The 16,457-nt window shown below is 50.6% G+C and overlaps 1 protein-coding gene and 2 non-coding genes across 3 annotated transcripts in view; all 3 read left to right on the top strand.

Moving 5' to 3' along the window:
* LOC144155960 (uncharacterized) overlaps positions 1-16,445 on the top strand; it is a 47,799-nt gene extending 31,354 nt beyond the window's left edge. Inside the window, exon 2 of the mRNA XM_077687690.1 lies at positions 13,712-16,445. Coding sequence (XP_077543816.1) covers positions 13,712-15,814 — 2,103 coding nt within the window. The 3' untranslated portion in view covers positions 15,815-16,445. The remainder of the gene's footprint in view (positions 1-13,711) is intronic.
* Positions 8,735-8,807, top strand: Trnar-acg (transfer RNA arginine (anticodon ACG)). The gene has a single exon. It is a non-coding gene; the product is annotated as a tRNA-Arg (tRNA).
* Trnar-acg (transfer RNA arginine (anticodon ACG)) lies at positions 8,883-8,955 on the top strand. The gene has a single exon. It is a non-coding gene; the product is annotated as a tRNA-Arg (tRNA).
* Positions 16,446-16,457: the final 12 nt, after the last annotated feature.

A 16,457-nucleotide genomic window follows, 5' to 3' on the forward strand; every position in this document is an offset into this window, starting at 1 on the left:
CGCGGAAGTGATCGGCGATCGGCGACGCGCGCCGTGGAAAGGCGTCAACGGCTTTCTGGAGCATGACAATTTTCGGACGCGCGCTGCTCGCTCGAAGAGCTGCTGCTACCGCGCTTCCATGGTCGCCGCCGCCCATGCCGATGCACCCCGGGACCATGCCGGCAATTTGCCAACGCTTCACATTCCAGAAAAGCCTCCGGCGAAGCGAGGCGAAAGAAAAGTGAAAAGTGCGCAGTCATTATACCTTCCCCCCGGCCGCCTCGGAAGAGGGAGTCAAACAGGAGCGAAAGAAACGGAGGTCCGAGAAAAGAAAGCGACGGCCACGATGCCTTGGCCCGAGGTCACGAGGGAAACCAGTTCCCAGTCGTGCACCTCCCTTGGGCTGGCCCACAGGGGCCAACGGAAGATTTCGCTCGTTTCTCCCCGATTCGGGGCCCGGTGTGGCAGCGCGCGCGCCAGGCGGGCACGATCCCCCAGCCAGCGTTACCGCCAGCTCTGTCGACAAACCGAGATGCCGCGCGCGGGTGACCCGCATACACTCCGCGCGGCGACAATCCGCATTCGCGTCGCTAGCAGCGGCCACGAGCGCCGACACGGAATTGGGCCGCGTGCACGACCGCCAGTACCGCGGGCTGCTCCCATCAACGTTATGCACGAGTGAATGCGCACAAAAACGGGAAAGCAGAAACAAAGCGAAAAAAAACGCACGCCGTTTGGCAACGACAGCACCGAAAGTCGGCCTTATGTGGAGTTTAAGTAACTTAACTACTGGTCGTTCATTGCCTGCTTACTACGTCAGGTAAAATAAATAAATGTCTTTATCTCTCTCTCTCAGGTAAAATAACCAGTAGTGGACCGACACTGCCCCAACCATATATAGTGCGGTCGGATAAGTTTGCTTAATTTACTTTTGCGTGAACGAAATACCAGTTCGAAGGAACTAACCTGAAGGGTACTTTTTTTTAAAGTGAAAGCCTTGCATGTCGCACCAGCGGTAGTACCTGGCGGTGCCCGGATGTTTAATATAGCAAAGGGTCTAACACATATTGAGGAATCCCTAAAACGGGTAATTTGACCGCAAATCCTGATTCACCTTTTTAGGGGGTGTTTGGAACAAACCCCATGAAACAGTTTTGATATGTTAGAATTGGTTACTTATATATCAGAAAAATAAGCTCGATATCTGAACAGGCAGCGAGATAATGAGTAATTTCCGGAAGAAAGAAAAAGAAAACATTTTAGCACTTGTTTTCACTACACGTAATGGGCATGCAATTTCCAATAATCCAGCCTTATAAGTGAGCCCCTTCGCCATGGTAGGAATATACTCCCGAAACATGAGGGTGCGAAAGGGGCACTCTGTCTGTCTGTCTGTCTGTCTGTCTGTCTGTCACAAGATTCAACCTCCGGGCCAGAAAAGAGGTGAAAGAATATGGGCAAGACTGTTCCAAACTACTAAAAGTGCTTCTATGGCTCATGCATGTCCATATTATCCAGCGCAAAGCTGCTGACATATTAGAGACAAAATATAAGTACGTAACCGATAGCACCAGCGTTCCTTTGGTTGGGAATACACGTTGGATTGTTTTTTTTTTGTTTTTTTTTTACTAAAGCAACTGAAAAGCAACGAGTTGAAAACGGTGTGGAAACGAGGTGATGTACAGTCATGGATGAATGAAATGCGAACACGGAAATATGAATCGGAACACGCAAAATTGAAAAATACTGTTCGTTGAGGACCAACAGTGGCCCGTTATTGTTACATTTGAAAATCCACATTTCCCAACCTTGTTTTTGTAACTAAGCCACGCGTCATTTTGACTTGCATGGAAAGAAATCGCGCCATTTGTGTGTTCTGGTTCATATGTTCGTGTTCGCGTTTCATTTGTTCCTGAATGTACAAGCAAACGCTAATACAAAAGATGCCTCGAGCTGCTCAGAGCACAGCTGAAACAAAATTAAAGTCCCAAGAGGCGGCGCGCGAGTTGTGCGGAACGCGGGAAAACATAATTGAACTGGGCAATGCTACAATGCTACTGGGCAATGGGCAATGCTACATGTCATGGAAGGAGCGACAAGGGAGGGGAAAGTCGTGAGGAGGAGAGAGGAGAGGGTGTTACGAGGCATCGCCTTTCGACGATGTTGCAGCGAATCAAGCAGGTACGCGGCCAATTTTGACTCGGGGTCTCGTCGTTTCCAAGCTTGATTTTGATCAACCACGAAGTAGCAGAGACAGATAAATTAAGAATCCTTGGGATGATTGTTCAAAGCAATGGCAGAGCAAACTTTACAATTGCACAAATTAAAAACTCAACGCTGCAAATTGCAAAGATAGTTAGGAGGGTAACCAAAAAGAGAGCAGCAGGGCTGAAGGAAGAAGAAACCTTGCGTATCATGCAGGCCTTAGTAGTAAGCAGAGCTGCTTACAGTCTGCCTTTTCACTCTCTAAACAGGCAGGAAAAGGAACAGGCCAACATTATATTGCGTACTGCATACAAAGCGGCTCTCGGTCTTCCCACCTACACGGAAAATGAAAAACTCATGAATCTCGGCGTGTCTAACACTTTTGAAGAAATTTGTGAAGCTACCCTTGTTTCACAAAAGGAAAGGCTGCAAAAGACGAGAACTGGCAGGGCCATTCTGCAAAGAGTAGGCTCCAGGTTAAATGTACAATCAATTATCGACAAAGACGACCTAAGCAACGCCGCCAGAGAGAAATTGAAAGCGCTCCCCATTCCAAGAAACATGGACTCCCACTTACATGAAGACAATTTCCTACGCAGAAAGTTGAAAGTTGAAAAAAAAAAAAAAACCAAACGTTGTATATACAGACGCTGCCTTTTACGACAAGACCAATGCTTCCCTAGCCATCGTCGACCAAAAAGGAGTAATCAGCGACTGCCTCACATTAACGAACACCAGCACAGAGGAGGCCGAAACTGGCGCCCTTCTATTGGCCGTAAGGTATGGAGAATTCCAAGGAAAAAGCCTCTTAATAATTACGGACTCTAAGAAAGCCGTACAAAACATTATAAGTGGCCGAATCCACAAAAGGCTCACAAAAATTTTACCTCTAAATATCACCAAGTTCCAAAATATCATTTGGACACCGGGACATGAGGAGCTTGAGGGTAATGAGAGAGCAGACCAAGCTGCGCGAGAACTTACTAACCGCTCAGCCAGTAGTCTTAGCTTACTCACCCCTCTCCCCAATACCTTCGGTGAGCGACTCAACATTCAAAGAAAAGCCAGAGCTCTCTTTCCTCCACCAGATAAAAGCTTAACAGCTGCAGAGCATCAGACTCTTAGACAAATACAGACGAACACCTATCCCAACAACATCCTCAGGCTATCGAAGATGTTCCCCGAGAAATTATCAAACGCATGTAATAAGTGCGGTGAAATATCCACCCTGTTCCATGCATCTTGGGGTTGCCGTACTATATGGCCCTCAGTAAACACCAACACCAAGTTATATGAGCTATGGGAGGCAGCTCTGGCCAGCTCTGACCCTGGGGTTCAGAAGTATCTGATCTTTAGGGCCAAGACTGGGGCAGAGGAAACAGGGGCCCTGGAAGGAGGGAACCTACCCTAGTTCAATCAAGACCTTTCAGTTCAAATAAACGTTTAATCTCTCTCTCTCTCTCTCTCTCTCTCTCTCTCTCTCTCTCTCTCTCTCTCTCTCTCTCTCTCTCTCTCTCTCTCTCTCTCTCTCTCTCTCGTCATTTCCATGTGCGTTTTAGAGGACCATGCTTTCTTTGGTCTCAATGGTTTTCACTGGTGTTTTAGAAGCCAGAAATTGGCTTATGACGATGGCAGTGGATGACATTACGTAAACTGTCGTTCTGGTTGGTTGACAATGCTTCCCGTTTAGTCTATCAGAAAAAAAAAAATCAGCAGTAAAGCGGAAGGAGGTGGATGGCGCACAGCGCGGTGATAATGAACAACCGTGGTGCCTGCAAGTGCGACGATATGAGTTCTCAGTGCGCCACTCAGAGAGATAAAAAGCTTGCTCCTCGGTGGCCACGGCTGCAAACTGCGTCCAAGATCCTTACACAACAGGGGTAATCGCCGCCCGGCTCCACTCACTCGCATCTGGACCTCGTCACGACAAAGAGCCGCGTCCACTGCCCATCGTCCGATGCCGGGCCGTTCGAGTGTTCCCGAATGCGAACGTAAAATGCGGACACAGCGAATTCGCCGGGCGGCCTGTCCTAGAAGCCACGTGCGACTTCCGCCTGCGACGGATCGTGATGGCAATCGCGGGGCATAAAAACCGCGCCATAATGACGCCGTGCAGACAACTCGGGGTATAGCTTAGGAACAAGTGCTCTTCCTCACGCACAATTGAAAGCTCGGCGGGCTGCGCGTGCGCGTTCAGCCCAGTGTGCGCCTCGTGTGTCACCCTCGTTCCCTGCTGAGGGGAAGTCGTGGCCTACATTCACGCACCGAGGGGCTCCCCCGGCGCTTTAGGGGCGACGCTATATTCAACACGCCCCCCGCCGGCTAGAAGCCCTAAGACGGAAGCGGAAGGATGCGGGTTTCTTTGGCTCGCTCGTGGGAAATCACGCGCTTTACCGCCGGTGGCCCAGTCTTTTAATTCGCTCCCCCCCCCCCCCCCCCCCCCGCACTGTCGCGTGATCACCGGGTAAAAGCGTCAAAGGTGCTTTGCGTTGGAAGGGCCAAAATGCGCCTTCTCTAGTGCAGTAACTAAATAGGAAGTCTATTCCTCTTTTTGATGACGTGCATTATAGCGCCGATGAAAGCAATTGAGTTACCGTCATGCGTTGATATGTTTTACGAAACCATAAAAGGATTTCACCCGGGGATACACCAACGCGAGGTTTAACGAAAACGTAGCACTTGATGAGGCGGACCCTACGAAAAGGGTAAACGTTGGGCGCATACCACCAGAACCACCGCCAAATAGCCCGTTACTCGGCTCGCTAAGCGTGCACTTTCTGCACCAAACACCGATGATCCTGCCAAAAGGAGAGAGACACAATTATTGCGCCGGTTCTACAAACCGATGGACTTTCAGCCTTGTCAGCTTCAGTCGCAGGGTTTGTGTCATGTGTCATGCAGTATACACCGCAATGACCTGATTGCTGAAGTGACAATTCGTGTCCGGCTCGCGGAGCGCAATGCGTTTAGGTAACTTTGACGTATACGGTCCACAAAGCGCGCAGCTCCCCTCTTTCGGGGCACATCTGGTTCCTCGCGCACGTCTATTCGTGTACGATATGGCGTGCTATTCGTGCATACCACGGCCGTGCCGACGCTTCGAATGAAAGCGGACACGAATGAACGAGTCGTTCCTTTTTCTGCCAGACGAAGGATCGCCGGAAAGAACACTTACATTCAAACAGCACTAGGCAGTTGCAGACTAGAACAAGCACGACAAATATTCAACGCACGGACAGCTCCCCCCCAAAAAAGTGCATCAGTTACCGCCGCCAAGCGGGTCCTGAGGCCGCCTTAGGTAACTGGCGATTACGGTCTATAGTCCTCAAGACTCGAAAACGGGGGAAGGAGATAAGGCGGCGTATTTTCAGGCCCGTGGCGACCAAACTGTGTCGCTGTACATGAGGCCTGGCGGCGGCAACCGAAGCCGGGTAGATAAGAACGACACGTTCCTCCGGCGTGCTGCCTCTGTAACACCGAAGAAAATGTGTCTTGCCGGCGCTAGAGGTTCGAGAAGGCTCCGCGCTTCGGTCAGGATGCAAGCAACATGGGAACACAACCACTAAATAAAATACACACCGGCAACGATACGCGGAAAACTATAGATGAGGGGATAAGACCCGAAGGCACGTGGCAATTGCCTTCAGGCCTGGGGCGGGGAAAAACGCCAGCTTTTCTGTGCGCCAGTATATCCACCAAAATGTGCCTTACTCCGTGGAAAAAAGTGGAGGATATTTATACGTATCGTTGTTGATTGTTCTTTGCTGGATATTACATGTACTCGGGCTGTTTAGAAGGCCTTAATTAGTCTTGCGCAGATATGGGAGGAGGGGATAAGGGGAAAGGAGCTAACATTTACCAGACACCCAGGCATCCCTGCGCTAAAGGCGCACAGTACTGAGATTATATCTAAACTACGTCAATGCGTGTGTTTTAAGCATAGGCATAGAAGGCTCGAACACACCGGATCCGTTTCTCTGGACCAGCGGAGTGCCGGCGCATTCCTACTTCGTGGCCGGCGGAAGCGCGCCGTATGCAAAATTCTGACGCCGCGTGGTGCGCGTGGCGTGGCGAGCGTTTGTCCGCGTGTTGCCGTGTTGGGCGAATTGAAATAAAAAGCAAGCAAATTTAAAGGGGCCTTAGAATAACACGGAGGAGCATCATTAGCAAATCAAAGTGTCTAACAGAATTCCCCCCCCCCCCCCAAAAAAAAAAACAAATCCGCGCTTACGCACATGTAACGAGTGTAAAATAGATCTTAATTTTTAATGCATAAACGTAAGGGCCCCAAAGGCAAACCTACGCAGAGATGTACGCGCGCAAACATTGGCGTAGCCAGAAATATTTTTCTGGGGGTTTTCTACGCCGCCGATAAAAAAAAAAAAAAAAAGGAAGAGATGCTGCGCCCCAACAAAATTTTACTCATTTTTTTGGCGTTAATAAACCGACACCCTTCTTATTGTTTCTATGTTATAGTACATCTATTCGGTTTGTAAATAGCTTAGGCGAAAAAAGTGCTGAAGGAAGGGGGAGGGAGGGATGTGGCGCTCAGAAAATTTCGGGGGGTGTTCTAACAACGACCTCCCCCCCTCCTTCGTGCACAGACGAGCTCATAGAAAGGAGGCGTAAATGCACTATCTGACCGTTCAATGAATTTTATTTATAGAGCTTAGGGCCAGATGTGGCACCTGCCCGCGGCGGGTGGTCGTCCCTGTCCGGGATGCCCTGTGCCCGGCCGCCGGTCAAGGCCCTCGTCACTATAGTTTCTACTTTTTTTTTTTTTTTTTTTGCAGGTTTCTTGCGGCATTTTATAAAGTTGTCGAACCGGAGCTGCGCCGGAGCAGAAATCCGGAACCAAACCGGTATTTTACGGAACCGAACCCGAACTCCCCCACAATTCGCATGCCTTAATTTGTTCAGGGCGTTTCTTGCACGCCTAATTGCTGAACCTTCTGCCTAGTTGAACCTCGATTTCCTGTTGAACTTTCATTTCTCTCGTCGGGCCGCTGCCGCAGCTGCATCCATTAATTGCTGCTTCCTCTCGACGGTCGACGGTTGCGGCAAGCGGCATTTCGAGCTGCTCTAGCTTCTTCCACCGTGGCGTACTTTCTAGTTCTTCTCCCCCCGCGACTAGGGCAGTGTGTATCGTCCCTTATTGGTGCACTCATAGCGGTGTGGAATGAAGCTCTGAGCCCACGTGCAGAGCGTCCTACGGTTCGCCGCACGTTCTCACAACCCTCCCACGGCGCTCTCCGCGGCTCGAGCTCCGATTTCTTGCGCGATTTTGTTCGTCACAACGATTTTCTGCACCTCACGCATTTCATGAAACATGGAGATCTAACGTTTTCGCTTTAAAATGAGGAGAAGAAACGAAATAGAAGGAAGCGACACATGCAGACACAATGCAGTAGTAAAGAAGCCTGTGATCAGGCTTTCAAAGCACGTAACAAGTGACCAAGGAATATTTATTTTGTCCTTCAGCCCTAAATTTCACGGAGCGGCGATTCACGCTTTGAAACCAGTGAGTAGAGCCACTAGATCAGGTTCTAACCAATGGGGTCTGTATTCAACCTGAGGTGCCCACGGAGACGCGCACAAAATGGACCTTTTTCCAGTACCGGTCCCTCTAGCGGCCGCCACGGCGAACTAAAAATGGCAGTAAGGCGCACCCCCAAGAAAGTTTGGCTTTCCGAGAACTCGTGCACAAAATAACCTGGTGCTGCAGCCCCTCCCGCACTGACCAGTCACCCGCACCTTTCACATGAATGTCACCGTAGCAGGCGAACGTTCTCGTGACTAATCTGCGGTGTTCGAAGCGTCCCCCCCCCCCCCCCCCTTTTTTTATTTTCATTTTCGTAACCCCCTCACTGGCAGCCATGTGCTGGCAGCGTGGTCAGTCTCAAGTGGTTTCGCCCCTTTTCTTAGAAAGCCATTATTGTATGCACGTACGAACCCACCACGAGGAGTCCAAAGAGAAAAAAAGAAAACGTGCAGATTATAGCCGCTCCCTAAGCAGGAAACCGAGGAGCGCGCTTTTGTTTATTTTGCCCGAGGCGCCTGCCAAGAATGGCGGACCGGCAGCCCGCGCATGCGCAGATCGCTACTGGAAAAAGGTCCATTTGAAGCAGGGATTTATACACACCCCCCTAACACCCCCCCCCCCCCCAACACCCCCTCAGAAGGACTTCGACACCCCTCCAAAACGATTCCACAACCACAAGCACCCTGCATAGGGATTTACACAGCACCCCCCCAAGCATCCCACGGACACCCCCCCCAAAATCGAAATTCTGCATAAACCCCTGATTTGAAGGAGGCCGGTTGGGTACTGATAATGGATTTTGGACCTTTACGTACGTGGTTATGTGTTATGTGGCTACGAAATGCTGGAAACAGTAGGCGGTGTTTAAGTAAAGTATCAGTATGGAGTATTTTAGCCTGGTTATGACATGATTATGATACCACATAAAAACAAAAACAAAAAACCCTAACCCAAGAATTCAAAAAAATTAAAGCATTACACCATTCCGAGGGACGCCGCCGGCATGCCGGGCCTGTGGCGCAACGGATAACGCGTCTGACTACGGATCAGAAGATTCCAGGTTCGAATCCTGGCAGGCTCGTATTGATTTTTTTTCTGATGGTTTTAGTAGCACCAAATTTTTAAATACCATTCCGAGGGACACGGTCGCTATGCCGGGCCTGTGGCGCAACGGATAACGCGTCTGACTACGGATCAGAAGATTCCAGGTTCGAATCCTGGCAGGCTCGCTTTTTTTTTCTTTTTCCCCTGCTGTTTTTTGTCGCACCAAGCTTTTTATTGTTGCTATGGGCACGGGGCGTGTGAACCAAGCTTAGTGTTTACATTTTTCGCATTTCGAGTCCTCCGTCCAGGCATGTCCTCGGTATTTGTCAAAGGTCATTGCGCACGGCTTTCGCCCTCCGTGCCATGGCCTCGCTCTCCGAAAATCCCATGGCTATATATATTGTATAGAATATACCATGACCCAGAGTAGAACCATCGCAGAAGGCAGTGTTTATGCCGTAACTGGCGACACCTTGCACTGTGAAGAACGCAAGGCTCGTTCGGCTCTCTAAGCGAACCTTAAGCCGCTGGAACGGCGCCCCGCGGCCCTTCTGACAGCGGCACCTCTTCCACCACGGTCAGGGCCGTTCCGTCGATCCACCCCGCCATCGTTGTCAGCGATGAGCGCGACACCACAACAGGCCGTTGCAAGCAGCCGGCTACAGGCGCGAAAAACAAAAGCAAAGGTGCAAAGAAAAAAATGCATAAAGCGGGCCGAGGAGTGTGCCTTTGCTACGCGTGGCGCAAATGCTGGGATAGCGCGTACCGCGTGACCTGCGCGCTTGCGAAAAGATGACGAAAAGATGCGAAAACGCGGAGGGACCCTAGCAGAGGTGTACGCCAGTTCCGCTTCAAAAGAAGGCTCGGCGACACCAGGACATCTTGCAAACGACATTGCCTCTTCAACACCATTACTTTATTGTCCTACCCGCCGCGGTGGCTCAGTGGCTAAGGCGTTGCGCTGCTGAGCACGAGGTCGCGGGTTCGATTCCCGGCCGCGGCGGCCACTTTTCTGATGGAGGCGAAAAGCAAAAACGCCCGTGTGTACGAGATTTCGGCGCACGTTAAAGATCCCCAGGTGGTCAAAATTAATCCGGAGCCCTCCACTACGGCGCGCCTCATCGCCTGCGTTGCGTCGGCGCGTTAAACCCTACAATCAATCAATCAACTTTATTGTCCTGCGCTTCACTGCTTCAATGTCATGGCTGAAAATGCCAACGGAAGATAATTATAGCAGCGTGTTTGGCATCCTCCCTCTGGCCAGATCCCCTGAACCCTTCAATCCTCACTTGGTCCTTCCCTTCAACTACGGAAACTCGTGTGTCTTCGCTAAACGGGGTGTGTTATTACTGCCGGTCCGCTGTTGGGCACTGCTGTGACTTCAGCCCGCCGCACGACTCGATATCCTATGCGCGCACGGTACAGTCCCTACAATATATTCTAGTATGCAAAGGGTTCCTGGAATGTTTTTTTTTTTTGCACGACTCCAGTGTTTTGTATTCCTCCCCCCCTCCATTCCTTGTGCAAATAAAGATTACAATTATGTACAATGCTGGAAGCATTACACGCGTTTTCGGTAGGGAAACAATGGCATAAGATTCATGTGGGGCGGGCAGTGGCGTTTCATCCCAGCCGTGGCGGGCGGTGCGCTTAACTTCTAGCTACGATCGGAATGAGGAGCATCCTCACGACAAGAATCTCTGCTTGTGTTTGTCGTCTCGTCGGACTCGCCAATTATTACTTCCACCAAGCCTGAGTTTGCCTCTGAGAGCAGTGTGTCATCCACACCCTTTTCACTAACGTCAGAATGATGCCGGTTCTCAATCGGACAGGACAGAGACACAGACACATGCCTGAAAGTGTTTCACAAGCACCCAGTAGCGCCACGAGCATAAAAAAAAAACGACAAGAGAGGCGCCATTTCTTCGTTCACATGGCTTCTCTTGTTCTATTTTAAGGCACAGTTTTGTGGCGATTTCTGTCCAGCCGATTTGTGTACAGCCGATTCGCAGGAATTTCACTCTCTCCTGGTACAATATCTTACATTTTTTCTTTTTCTTTTCACTGCGACCCATCACGGAGGCTCGGTGGTTGTGCTGGAGAGCACAGCCAAAGCCTCCGCTCGACCCGGGTTCGACCTGGATGTGGCGGCCGCTTTTCTGGTGAAGGCGAAAAACGATAACGTGCAGTGTTGAGATTTTAGTGCGATTTGAAGATGCCCATGTGGACTAAATTAATCCGTGGCTCTTCACTACGACGCACCTCCTAGTCAAACTGTGACTTTGGCACATAGAATCCCCCAAGTTAAACAAAAAGATACGGACAAAGTTAGCGGGCGATCATGGCAACGTGATCAATGTGAATTGACAGCGCCAGCTGTTGGATCATTCGTAAACATTTCCTTTTCATTTCACGTACTAAGTCGTTGCGTTTTGCGCAAGTATTACCCTCTATAGGTTCACTAGTTCCTTGCCTTTTGTTTCTGTCCTTCGAATGTGCATATTAAGCAACTTCGGTGCTTGCAGCAGATGCGACGATGCGGTCGACTGTAAAAGCACAACCTCTGGTGACATCAGCTTTGGTTCTAAATAGCGCGAGCTTTGACGCCGTGTCAGTTCCGATCATGCCGCTGTAATCACCCTCCAATAGTTTGTATTTCCCACCAGAAACACAACCTTCGTTGCATCAGTTAGCATTGTTGGTGGGCTTCGCTGCGTAACATGCAAGTGCACGGTGAGGCATGCTTGGGGAATTTTTGGTCACGTCGACGCGAATGCTGCCGAGTGCAGCTAGCAACACGGCACAGAAAGCATTTGCAATTCAAGCGAGCGAACACCAATCAGCCAAATAACAAATTATGTTGGTATATCATGGACTTTGCCCACGATGAGCTTCGTAGTCTACGAGAAAACGATCCTCGAGTGGGGAAGGGTTGAGCTGGCGCTTTCTGGCAGTACGCACAGTGAGCACTGCACACCACGAATTTTTGTCAAATTAAATTTTAGCTGAAACAGGTGCTGGTTTTTCAATCATTCCGTGAATACCTGAGATGCACGATTGGGGAGAATCTACGAGTATGCTGTTGTATTTTAAGACACACGGATGGCAACAAAAGCAATGTAGTACCACAATTTCTCCAGCACGATTCAATCCGATTATAACAAACAATTAGACTGAAATCATTCCTCCTCCATCCGAGACGGCTAATTCGGATCCGGGACCGCAAGCTCGTGTTGGTCATGCCACTGCAAGGAACACTAGAGAGTGAGAACTAGCATGTACGCTTGTACACGAGGAGGAGAATAAGACAACCTGTACGCACACATTTCGTGCAAACCTGTAGAAATCGAGTTCACATGCCGGCCACTGCCAGGCGCACCATGTGATGCGAAGCCTTGTACTGCGCTTACATAAGTTTCATTGAAATGTGAATGAACACTGCATAATTTTAATGCCCCATCTTTTCTGGGACCTTGAAACATGTTTGTGCATTGTAAATTAACTTGTGCAGTCTTACGGTCACCTGCGTCAAGGGCGTCTGAGCCGAATGTAGTAAAACCTTATGTTTGATGCGTATGCTGCTTGAGCCCGTCGCCCATTAGCTGGGCTGAGGCTGCGCACGCCTTATCTATCTTCAGCAAGAAGGGCGCATACCCAATTGTTTTATAATAAAGTTGCCCGCCGTTGTCTAGCCAATCTTTTGACGAGTGGAGAGAGATTTCCAAAAGAAAAGGATTATTATGCTCTTGGCGGCCACGGCGTGTGAAGGGTTCTTCACAGTTAACATGCGTGCAATCAGGTGACTTCAGCGACATACCGCGACGTATTTGTCAGTGGTGTCCAACATAAGCCACAAGAAGACACTTCCCAGCTTAACAGTGCGCAAGCACTAGAAAGGTTAATCAAGCGAGAAATTGTACAAAAATTGAGAATTGTCTACTAATGTGCAAACATTCTTTCTGCACTTCTGTTTTCCGTTTTCTTGGTGACATTGAAGAAATACACAATTTTTTTATTTTCACATAGGCAGGAAGATTACCTAGACCTTCAAAGTTTCATCAATTCATTTTCGAATTTCATCTTTCGCAAAGTCGGCTTCACTGCCATACACAAATGCATTGCTAGGAGGACATCTTTTAGGCACAATGTCAGTAGTTTACCAAAATATGAAGGCGCTGGGACCTTTTATTAAATACTTCCATAACTTCCGTAAGGCTCAATGTGTCGCAATAAAACTCTGCACAGAGTCCGGTTAAAGATAGCTTCAATGCTACGCACAGATGCACTGGAAGTGCATCGCGGCACGTGTTTATTTTTTAATTTTTATTTCTGAAGGTACCAATCATCTATCTACACTCGCACTATTATAACGATAACATGCATTAATTTGACCATTTCTGCATCTTTTTTGCAGACGTAAGGCGCCAAACTTTTGTGGTGGGGTTCTCACAAAAGAATGCTTATGCATTAAAATCACGCGACAACCACCCGCTGCACTGCCTTTCCCTATTGCTTCCCCTATTGTTTCAATAAATGTTTCTCTCACTCTCTCTAAAGGTTAGCACTTACCTGCAAAGTTGTATTGAATAATGTGAAAGCAGGAATTAATGCTGAGTGAAGCACACACATTGGAGAGAACAAGCAAGGTCTGTTTGGACTTGCTTCACGACACAAATAAGGCTTGCTTGTTCATTTAAAACAAATCTGTACCGATCATTCCATTTTTAAACCGCTTTCAAAGAATATTTGTCTAAAAGCCCTGTGTCGACAGCAATAGTGAAAGACAGGCTGCAGACCACTTTCTCCAGTCTACTGGGGTATTGTTAGGAACCAACCAAATGGCTTTTTTTACTAGCAACGATTTCCATTTTTCCATGCCTCCAATGTTCTTATTTTAAAACAAAGCTTTCGGCAACACTGACAAGCCGTGTTCCTTTGCAGATGAAATCCGTCCTGCTGGTGGCCCTCGCGGCCGTGGCAGTGCGGAGCCAGTCCGACTTCACGGACCAGGCGACCAAGTCGTTCCTGGGCATGCTGTTCGCGCCGTTCGGATCAAACTCAAAGCAGAGTGCAACTGCGGCAGCGTCGGCTCCGCTCTACGAGGCCGCTTCCAGGCCCCTGAAAAGTTCGGCCTACCATGACGAACCCGAGTACCCCAAGCCGAGCTACAGCCTGACACCGCCACGCTCGTACCGGCGGCCAGAGTCCCCGTACAGGGCCCCGGCCAGCAGCTATCCACGCAGCAAGTCACGCTCTGGACCCTGGATACCGCCGCCAGAGGAGCACTGGGTGCCTCCACCCAGCCACTGGGAACCACCAGCGTGGCAGCCACCTAAGCCCAAGCACGGTGCAGTTACCATCAAAATCCGTCCAGCAGCGCCGGAGGAAGACCACCACCACCACCATCACTCGTGGGACGAGCATTCCCACGGACACGACCACGGACACGACCATGGACACGGCCATAGCTGGGGCATCAAGAAGAAACCCCACTACAAGACTGTCGACGCAAAGATCCGCATTCCACCCGTCAAGTTCCGCCTCCATGTAAGCCCGAAGATCCGCATTGTGAGTGGCACCAAGGACCCACTGGAGAGACCGCCCCCACCTGAACCGGAGGAGCACTTCCCGTGGGAAAAGCCGAAAAGCGCCGGGTGGGAGAAGCCCACCTGGAAACCGCCGTCTGGGTGGGAGAAGTATGCCACCAGTGGGTGGGACAAACCCCACTCGGGAGGCTGGGAAAAACCGTCAGGATGGGACCGGTACCCGTCAAGCGGCTGGGAGAAGCCCACACATGGCTGGGAACGCACGCCGTCTGGCGGCTGGGAACGGTCGTCGGGAGGCTGGGAACGGTCGTCGGGAGGCTGGGAGCGCACGCCCTCGAGTGGCTGGGAACGATCGTCGTCGGGGGGCTGGGAGAAGCCAGCGGCTAGTGGCTGGGAACACTACAGCACTAGTGGCAGCTGGCATCCTCCCCCGGGCAGCTGGAAGCCGGACACCAGTGGATGGGACAAGTACACCCCTAGCTGGGACGACTCACACCACAAGCATTTCAAGCCCCACCAAAGGCACTACCCGCCAGACTACCCTCGCTATGACCCCAAGTTTCGCATCAAGGTTCACCCGCACATAGTGACCGACCCTCCACCGTCTACGACCACCACCACAACGGAAGCCCCAACATCTGAAGGCTTACGCACTCGCGACGATAAGCCGGAAGAACGCGCAGACAGAGTGGACACAACTACCACGACAGAGCCAACTACAACAGAGATGACCACGACGGAGCCCACCACCACGACGGAGCCCACCACCACAACGGAGCCCACCACCACGACGGAGCCCACCACCACAACAGAGCCCACCTCAACGGCTGAACCGACAACGTTCAGCGAGAAGACTGTGCCACCGACGACGACACCAACCACCACCTTCTACACCGTAGACCCCTCACTGGATCAGACCCCTGCCAACGGGCTGGAAAGGGAAGCCACCACGTCCGGGCCAACCACTGAACAGGACACCACACAGAAGACACAAGAAACGACCACCAACCCCACGACATATCGCATAGACGAAGCCACTTCAGCAATGACTACAGCGGAGACAACCCAGATGAGCACCGCTTACACAGAACCTTACGAAGAGCGCGACGGCTTCACGCCTTCCATCCTTCCAGAGAAACGATCACGAGACCCCAGCACAACAGAAGCGAGCAGCAAAAACTACCCTCAAGGCAAAAGTGGTGGCCAGGATAGGCCAAGGGACCCCAGGTTTCACACAATCGACGATGAAAAAGCATACAGAAGAGACCATGGCCTCGACAGTGAAGCAACCACAGTTGAGGAAAACAGCAGCGAAGAGGTCATAAGCACTACGTCTGCACGCCCGGCAACTACGCCAGCAGAATCAGATGAGCACAATGAGGTGACCATGCGCAAGCCGGAGAGCAGCGCCAAGCCCAGCAAAGTTGACAGGGACCTGCCACTCGTCGCCGACCCGTCCAGCCCCGAGGAAGTATCTGCCACTGGCCTGAACGCATGACTAGTGTCGATGTTGGTGGGCGATGGAGAAGCAGGCCACTGGCACACAGTGCTGGGTTCCGTGGCCAGAGCAGTGAACGAGTACAAGAACTACTACTGAGCACTGCACCCGAGAAGAGCATCCGCCCCCCCTGCACACACCACCCAGGGGGGTCCCCATTTGCATGCTCGTGGTGCCAAGACCCGTGCTACACTGCCAGCTTCTCGCAAGCATCCCCACCAACATCGCAAGCTCACTCACGTCTCAACGGAGAGACTTGCATTTGTGCAAAAGGATCACTCAAATGCCCGAATCCAGACACATGGCAACTGGCCAGTCCACTGTTTACATTTTGTTGCAGCCAACGTTTTTTTTTTTTTCCTCAACTGAACAGTGGGTGTACTTAAGACATTTCATTTTTCGTTGTAAATAGTAAGACATGCTAACTTTTGAGAGACAGCTCTGAATTTGTTACTCCAGTGCGTGCCTTGGGCAAGGTTGTGGAACTCTAGTTACTTAAAAGGATACTGCCATACAAGAAATGCAGCGTGGTTTGGGGAGAACGGTTGTCTCCATGCATTGGTGCACATGTGTGTATGCAGGTGTTTGTGTGTGGTGGCGGGGTACAAATGTGAATCTGGATTTTCACTGTGCTGACATCGCT

Source organism: Haemaphysalis longicornis, unplaced genomic scaffold, assembly GCF_048455015.1.
Source record: "Haemaphysalis longicornis isolate Haplotype H1 unplaced genomic scaffold, Haemaphysalis longicornis Haplotype H1 scaffold_1, whole genome shotgun sequence".
In the NCBI taxonomy this organism is placed as follows: domain Eukaryota; kingdom Metazoa; phylum Arthropoda; class Arachnida; order Ixodida; family Ixodidae; genus Haemaphysalis; species Haemaphysalis longicornis.